An 8867-nucleotide genomic window follows, 5' to 3' on the forward strand; every position below is an offset into this window, starting at 1 on the left:
TAATCGTTGAGGTTTCACAAGACCCCCGTTTATTTTTTGCTGTACTATATAACCAATTCACCCTGACCCGGAGAGCCCAGGAGAGCCCGATCTCATCAGATCTCAGAAGCTAAGCAGGGTTGGCCTTGGTTAATAATTGGATGGGAGACCTGCAACAAAGGCCAGGGTTGCAAACCACATCTGTCAAGTCTCTTGCCATGAAAACCTCACCAGGGGCCACCGTAAGTCAACTGTGACTTGAGGCCGGGATTTCATTCCATTCATATAACCAATGCAGCAAGTAAACGGTCTCATTAAGAACACAACGAATGATTTAAACACACCGCCACAGTTAAAGCTCAATACAACAAGTACTTTTATTTCTTATAAAGCAATACACTAAGAAACTTGAAGGCAATAAATTAGGACATTAATAATAGTTTCCAAGATCTATATTGTGAAAATACTATGATAGATAAAGCAAGGTTGTTTTCTTTCTGACTTTCCACAACCTAAACTTAAAATGTGAGAAGACTATCTTATTCTTTATTCATTGCATAAACATCAGTGATAGCTGGCCCTTTAAATATTCAAAATAGATGGTGAGGATCCCGTACTCAAAAACCATATGAAAAGCAAGCACATGAGAAAGAAGGGTGGAAAAACACAAAGCGTACAAAACTGGAAACTGTTCTTTGGCTGATCATGACACATTTTCAACCCCAGATTTATGTGCAATCTTTCCGCTGTCATTAAATGAACATTTCACAATGAAACAAGGATCACAACCTCCCTCCGTAAATAAAAATGTAATTTGATCTTCCCCAACTAAGTTTGATAACCTTTCCATGGGACAATAATGCTACATTGCCGTCTGTACAGTGTGAAATAACAAAACAGAGAGAGGACATAAAAGTAATATAGAGTACAAACTTGTCAAATCAAGCACCGATTCAATGGCACAAAATTAAGCATCTGCTTAACATGCCATCCGCCCAAAAATAAATGGCAGGAAAAATGCTTCATTTTAGCTGAATAGTTCATACGGCAGAAAACATCAACGCAAATGACACCCCTCACATATGTCCAAGATATTATACATGTACAGTGGAGATTTTTTCCCCTAAACTTTCCCCAAATAACAGCTCATTCATGCTACTGCCAGCTGCCTCATTGTTTGTAGAGTTTAAACGCTGATGAAGCAGCCAACAAAAATCTGAAACGCGTGTCTTTTCGTGCAATCCTAAACACAGTTAACCCACCCAAGTACACCGATGGGTTTCGAAGGGTGTAACTCTGTTTAGGACTGCACTGTTAGTTTGCCTTATATTATAAGAATTATACAATGTTGAAAAACGTCACCCCGATTTCATGTTTTTTTAAAGAGTTCATTATAACCTAATCCTTCATCCAAAAGAAAGGGTAAAATATGTTTTCAATAGAACATTATACGATTTCATTTCCATAGCTTTGAAAGACTGCTAACACTACTGTGTCCTATTTGCAGAATACACATAATTATAACACTTATAAAATTCCGTGTCTAATAAAAAGGAGCTTTGAAGGATTATCGGTCAATAAACATTCAAAAATTCTTTGTATGCCTTTGTATTTCTTCTTTAGCATAAATTTGAGAAAGATGCTTAGAAACCGACACACACACAATTTACAGTGTCACAACTCGTAACAGACAAATCTTCCAAACAACCGCCAGCCTTCTGCTTCGAGCATGATCTCAGTCCCAAGTTCTTCCGCCGCAGAATCAGCTCGTCATGTTTTCAGCTGCCTAGGAAGAATTGCTTGATTACAGTGGAATCATCTAAAATGAACGTGCAAGATTACTAACATCATTTACGGCCTTCGGGTTGGATCCAACCAGCTTTTCCAGGGTTCCCTCCGACTGCCCGAAAGGCCATGCTGGAGATCATGAGAGCCACACGGACAAAAGCCTTGTGGAATGGGGACCATAACAAAGAAAAAAATGGGCAAGGCAGAGCAAGAAAAGCGGGCTGGATCCAACCCATATTTTGCCACCATTTTCACCAGTATAAAATGATTGGGGTAAGTGGTAGACCTAGATGAAGAAGAGATCAGCGGGAACATTAACTGAATGTGAGTTGTGATCAGGGGTCATTTCGTAGAAAAAGAGCTGCAGGAACTCATTAGCATATACCAAGCCCCTTGACCAGGCCGAAATGGCCGGGATTCGGCTGCTGCCAGCAGGGGGGTGTTCCCCCACTTGGCAGTGGCCCAGATATATGGCCATTTTGGGCATGTTTTGGCCTGGATCAGGCCCAAAATGGCCCAGATTGGGTTGGTGCTGGGCAGGGGAGGGATTACCCGCCAGGCACCGACCCGATCCAGGCCATTTCGGCCCCCATCTGGGCCATTTTGGCCTCAGTCGAGGCCGAAATGGCCTCAAAGTTTTCAAAGTCAGGTGGACGAGGCCACCTGACTGTTGGGGGAACTACCAGAATGGTGTTCCAGTTCATTCCCCCCCTAAATGAGCCCTGGTTTTGATAAACATATGACATTCACCTGGGCAGGTACAAAGGACTCTTTCCTATCCCTCACGGATGATCAGCACAGTGCGGGAATGCTAGACTGACGACAGGTCATCCCTTCCCGTTCCAGTGACATAATGGTAAGAGTATGGCAGTGGAACAGAATTACTATTATGCTGGTGTTGAGGGTGGGGAGAAAGGCGGAAGGAAGCTCGGACTGAATCTTAGCACCACCTTCCCTGTATATTGAAGGTGATAAAATGGGTGTATCACCACTCTGCAGAAGTTTTGCTTGTTGAGGCATAAATATTTCTGGATTGAAGGCTGGGAGGTTGCTTGTTTTTGGGAAGTGGTAAAGATTAACATCGATACTAGCAATGTGAGTGTTGGATATTTAGACTGTAGATATCATCAGGAAGCCTGAGGTTTATTTCTGTTCTCAGTATCTAAACTTTGTCCTTCTTAGCACACTCAACATACAGTATTCCTTACAATCCGTATTTCACTGTTGTTCCTGACAAACTTCTATCAGACCTGGTGACCTGCCTGAAGTCCTCCACTAAATCAACTACAGCACTGTTGTTTGACCGAGGGTGCACTGGGGACACATCTATCTTCCTGCCCACAGGCTTCCAGAGCATAGCAAATGAGGGGCTTAAATGTAACTTGTCTCAGTAACAGTAACTTACTTTAACAAGCAAACATGAATTAGATGAACCTTTTTTTAAAAGGTGCAGTTCTATATGATGGAATAGGCGACTCAATATATCGTGGACAATGGGGGGCATGTCTCCCTGTGTGTAGGTGCAACCCTCCTGATAGTAACCTGCTTCTCTTGGTCTAAGGTGGGAATGCCTCCTGACTCCCCCTCTGTCTTTGCGTCTCTTGGGAGATTCTTCCTTCTTGCCACATGGCCTTCCAAAGGGGAAGGATGTATTTCTTAGATCTCCTTCCACGAAGGTCTCATCCGCACACCTGCATGCAGGCCACTGGTATAGGGAAGTAACTCTTTAGACTAGGACTCTTTCTTTCTGCTCCAAGATATTGCTATGAATGGATTCTACTACCTCAATAAAGTGCATGTTTTTTCTACTCTGTGATTGGCTGTAAGTTGGGGAACTGCTTCTAAGTTACTCTGCTAACAAATGAAATGAAACTCTTTCTAATACTATATATCTTTAACTGATCTACCAACTTCTAGGCAGAGAGAAAAAATGAAGTGTTGGGGACCCTCATTCTTGTAGTAGAAAGATTGTTTTTGAATTTGGAGTAGAGGAATTATGCTTAAGTTACACAACTATCATGTGTGTTTGTGTGTGTGTGTGTGAAGATGCCAGACTTTGGGGTCTCCCCTGGCCTCAGATAGGGAAGTCAGGGTGGGGGATGCATCACCTGCACCCTTTTCTCCTTCCTTGGAGTGTTGCTTCACAGCGGCAGAGGCAACCTCCTCCTTTTTCCTCCCAGTTCTGGTGTAGGAGCCCCTTTTATCCCCCTTAGCCTCAGCAGCACTCCGTGGACCCTGCTCCAACTGCTTGCCCCATCACCTGAGCCCACCAAAACCCTTCAGCCCACCCATGCCTATCCCATCTCCTGGCCCCCACTGGCCAGCAGATGATGGATTCTCTGATGGGGTGTTGGCTACTGGCCCCCAGTGGCTCATGGGGGGGGGAGTGATTCTCTGATGGGATGGTGGTTTTCGGCCTTCCTCAGTCTCTGGCCCCACCCCCTTCACCTAGGTCGGGCCTGTCCCTCCAGCCCCAGCTAGCCTGGCCCCCATTGTTGCTGGTGCCGGAGGGTTACTCTGTTGCTCCCGTGGAGACTATTCCTGCCACACCCCTGCAGCACCAGCTGACGACATCATTCCCTGGTGCCACACAGCTGGCGGGCCTGGCAAGCATGGGGGAAGCTTGCTGCCTTTCACCGGGGCTGTCTCCCCTGTGCCTTCCCAACTCCTGCTAACACTGTGGCTGGTGGATAGGGGCAGCTTGAGCATGGCCTGTTGGCAGTTGCTTTGAGGTAGGAGGCAGAAATCTCCGGGCTTGCCTGAGCTACGTCTGGGCCAGCTGTCAGCCCTGGACAATACAGCTTAGGTCATTTATATTTTAAAAAACCATAAATGCTCTGCTTTTCTCCCCAGTGGAGACCCAACGAGAAGGAGGGTTTCTCTCCTTCAAGTTTTTCACAGGCTTATGCTAAGAACGTTCTATCCAGTTTATTAAACTTCTGTGTAGTACTTCTTCCTGTATTTCCCGTTGTTCTGAGAAACGATGACTCTGCATCACCTGTCTTCTGCTTCAGTGCTCCCTTTCTCTGCAGCTGGCACTTCCACATGTGCAGGGGCAGAAGAAGGGAGTGCAAGAAAAAATCCTCTGCAGCAGCCAGACAGACACGTGAGGGGAACAACATCACAAGAGGAACAACGTCACAAAAGCCAAGCCTTAGAGACTTGGAAAGGGGGAGATTAAGCAATCGGGAATTGTTGATGCCGCTTATGTCAAGATATTGTTAAGTGCACTGAATGGATTTGAACCATTTTCCATGAGCCTTCCTTACCTTTAGGGCTTCCGTAGCCTTGCGTAGCTCTTTAATTACCGCTGAAAGAGCCTCGGGGTTTATTCCTTGCTCACACAGCCTTACACAAATAGACAGCGTCTCCATATCTAAGCCAGTGTTTAGTATTCTGGATATCTCAAACAAAACTGCAAAAACATTTTCAGACTAAAGTTAGATGTTTAAGCCAGACCACCCAACATTTCTTGTGCACAATAATCCCAGGTTCCGCCCCTCATAATAATAACATTAACAAGCTCCAGCTCTATCTAGTAACATTACACCAGGCATTTTCAAAGCTGCCAAAATGGCACGCAAGAAGAAGGCTTTGCACATCTGGACTTTCATGGCAGTCTTGAAATAAGACATAAATCAGGTTTTCCCTCTTTTGGGAAAACTAGAAATTACTGGGTGATGGATGCACAGTGGGTCGAATCCCGCCAACTTCTTTTGCTGTAGCTCACTCTTCCTCTCCGCCTTTAGTCCTGACCCCCATGGCTTTTGTCCATGCATGCCTCTTGATGATCCATTTGAGTGGGTCAAAGGGGACCCACCAAGGGAAAAGCTGGATCATGGATGGATCTAGCTTAGTATTTTCAGGACAATCGTAAGAATGTCTTTATTCAAGACACTATGCGTTTACAAAATTTGCTGCCATAAGATGTGGTGACAGCCATCGGCTTAAATGGCTTTAAAAGATGAATTCATGATCTATCGACACTTGGCCACACCAGCCAAACTGAACTTTCACATTCAGGCCATCAACCTCCGGACCATGCTAGATACACAGCAACGGAGCTCCCCCAAAGCATCCAGCTAGCCACTACAGGAAACAGGACCGCTGGCTGGATGCCAGTTTTGGAGGTTGGGGCAAAACTTCTTAAAACACAAGTTTTATTGAGGGCTGTTAGGCAGGACAATTTAAAAAATCCTCTATGTTTAATTTAATTTATTATATTTATATTCCACCCTCCCCGCTTTCGCAGGCTCAGGGCGGATAACAAATACAAACACCATTAAAAACATTTAAAAACATTAAATAATACATTTAAAAACATTTAAAAACATCAAATATTACAGTTCATGCTGCATAGTGGTTCATACATGCCTCTGTGTTCGCATGGAGGTGATGGTTTAACCCCCCTTCACGGGGGGGGGCACTGCCCGGCGTCAGCCATATGCCTGGCGGAATAGCTCTGTCTTACAGGCCCGGCGAAATGCAAGCAGATCTTGCCGGGCCCTTGTCTCGCAAGACAGAGCATTCCACCAGGTTGGGGCCAGGACCGAAAAGGCCCTGGCCCTGGTCGACGTAGAGTGTTTAGAGACACTCTATCTATGAATACTGCAGCTAGGAACAAACAAGAGGGGAGAGCTGTTTGCCTCTATTCTGTGCTTCAGATCTCCTTAGAGTCACCTGTCTAGCAGTTGCTGGAAACAGTGATGGACTCTTGGTCGAATCCAGCAGATGTCTTATTCATAACATGAGCCCATCTTCCCCCTTCTTTAAATTAGCCCACAACAAGAAAAAAGACCGTGACAGCAAATTGAGTGCATTGGTGATTATCGGTCTCTGAACAGGACTGTGGTGAACCCTGTTTACATCCCTGCTGAGCCATGAAGCTTGCCCATTTCTCTTGCTCTCTCTAGCCTATCTCATAAGGTTTTGTAAGGATAAAATGGGGGAAACCCCATTAACCACCAGGAGCTTCTTTAAAATAGGGAAGGATGCATTTTATCTAAGTTTGTAGCACAGCTGTTTGTATTAGCAGGCCTATGACTGCAGAGATGAGTGTTGGACTAGGAACAAGGAGTCCCTGGCTCAAATCAGGACTTGGCCAAAAAGCTCACTGGATGACCCTGGGACAGTTTCTCTCCTAGCCTACCTCAGAAGATTGTTGTGCGGATCAAACAGAGAAGGAAACTAGCAAGCAAGAAAAACACACTTCAAAACAAGTCTTGAAGGCATACACCCAAAGACTCTTGATAAAGAACTCAAATGTGAGATTATTGACTTAACAGTCCATGAACACCTAAAGAGAACATTCACCTCCAGAGGCAGTCAACCCCTGAATATCAGGAGGAAGCAATAGGGGAAGGGGATAATAATGACATGTTGGGGGTGGGGGGGGAGAGGATAATAATGACATGTTGGGGGGATAATAATGACATACTTTGTAAACTACTCTGAGTGGGTGTTCAGTCATCCTGAAGGGCAGTATATAAATCGAATGTTATTATTAAGGCCTCGGCCTCTCCGCCCCATCTGCTGGCCTACCAGGGAAAAAGGGGGCTGGACTAGAGTTTTCGGCTAAACATTAGGAAGAACTTCCTGACAGTTAGAGCGGTCCCTCAGTGGAACAGGCTTCCTCGGGAGGTGGTGGGCCCTCTTTCTTCGGAGATTTTTAAGCAGAGGCTAGATGGCCATCTGACAGCAATGCAGATTCTGTGAACCTAGGCAGATCATGAAAGGGCAGGAAGGGTTACATCAGTGCCTAGTTCTCGCAGCCTCTTCTTACACGCTCAGGGTAATGCGCAGAATGCTGATCATCACTTTGGGGTCAGGAAACAATTTTCTTCAGGCCAGTTTGGCTAGGCATCCTGGAGGTGTTTTGCCATCTTCTGGGCATGGAGCAGGGGACACTGTGTGTGTGTGTGTGGGGGGGGGGGGGTAACTTGTGAATTTCCTGCATTGTGCAGGGGGTTGCACTAGATGGCCCTGGAGGTCCCTTCCAACCCTATGATTCTATGACTAGGGAGACCCAGCAGAGCCCTTCTCCTGAATATCAAAGTTGAATCAGCAGCAACAAAAGGAAAGGCATCCCCATACCCAAACATAGTTGGCTTACGGAACTCACTGCGACATGGTGACACAAATGGCTTCAAAAGAGGGTTAAACTGATTCAGGAGCAATAAGGTCCCTGGTCAAATTTTTGAACTGCTCCAACTACTGAGGGGGGGAGCTTGCAGGCAGGGTTGCCAGCTCTAGGATGGGCAATTCCGGGAGATTTGGGAGGTGGAGCCTGGGTGGGTGGGGTTTTGGGTGGGCGGTGCCTCGGCAGGGTGTGATGCCGTAGAATCCACCCGCCCAAGCAGCCCATTCCCAGCAGGAGAACTGCCCTTTGCAGTCTGGAGATCCGTTGTAACTCCAGATCTCCAGGTCGCACCGGGAGGCTAGTAGCCCTCCTTCCAGGACGCCCGGTGGGTCGTGGCGGGCAGAGGGTGCCGGAGTCTCGGCCTCGAAAGGCGGCCGCGCCCCAAGGGCCACTCACCCTCCATCGTCTCCCTCACCGCGTTCAAATTGGCAGCGGGATTCGCCATGACGGAAAAGGGCGACCCCGCGGCTTCAGAGAGGGCGACCGGATGTCACAGCCGACCCGCCTCTTCCTCTTTTCTTGTACAAAGAGGCAGCCATCCCGCCGCAGCCCCAATCAACACTTCCGGCGCTAGAATGTATCCCGCTGGCTGCCGCAGCTGAAACCATAGCAACGCTCTCGCCCCTCACCCGGAAGAGTAACCGGGCTGTCATCAAATTCCAGAAGTTCCGCCTCTTTGTTGCTCGAGTCGCTTTTCATCGCTTCGTACTACGCAGCCAGGTTCCAGGCGCATGCGCATAGAGCGTCTTCGCCCTCTGCTCGCTGGGCTCCCAGGCTCTATCAGCCCCGCCTCTTAGCTCCGCCCACCCCCAATTTCAGCCAATGACTCTTCGATTTCTTTTGAATGACGCCACGCCCCCTCTCTTCTCCTAACCGGTTAGAGGAGAATGTTCGAACGGGGGAAGGGAGGGGGGAAAGCTCCCGCTCCGAGCCCTGATTGGCCCTGCCGGGGGCTGTCCGC

The 8867-nt window shown here is 47.2% G+C and overlaps 1 protein-coding gene across 2 annotated transcripts; it reads right to left on the reverse strand.

The window, feature by feature from the left end:
* Window positions 1–337: 337 nt before the first annotated feature.
* Window positions 338–8625, reverse strand: MZT1 (mitotic spindle organizing protein 1). 2 transcript variants are annotated; one of them, XM_054974077.1, is made up of 3 exons: window positions 8536–8625; window positions 5037–5182; window positions 338–1765 (listed from the first exon to the last, which is right to left on the reverse strand). In XM_054974077.1, the coding sequence occupies exons 1-3, from the start codon at window positions 8603–8605 to the stop codon at window positions 1742–1744; spliced, it is 240 nt and encodes a 79-aa protein (XP_054830052.1). In that variant the 5' UTR covers window positions 8606–8625; the 3' UTR covers window positions 338–1741. The 2 variants fall into 2 exon arrangements, with proteins under 2 accessions (XP_054830052.1, XP_054830053.1); XM_054974078.1 differs by lacking the exon at window positions 8536–8625 and adding an exon at window positions 8303–8384.
* Between the last annotated feature and the right edge of the window lie 242 nt (window positions 8626–8867).

The sequence above is a fragment of the Eublepharis macularius genome, chromosome 3 (genome assembly GCF_028583425.1).
Source record: "Eublepharis macularius isolate TG4126 chromosome 3, MPM_Emac_v1.0, whole genome shotgun sequence".
In the NCBI taxonomy this organism is placed as follows: Eukaryota; Metazoa; Chordata; class Lepidosauria; order Squamata; family Eublepharidae; genus Eublepharis; species Eublepharis macularius.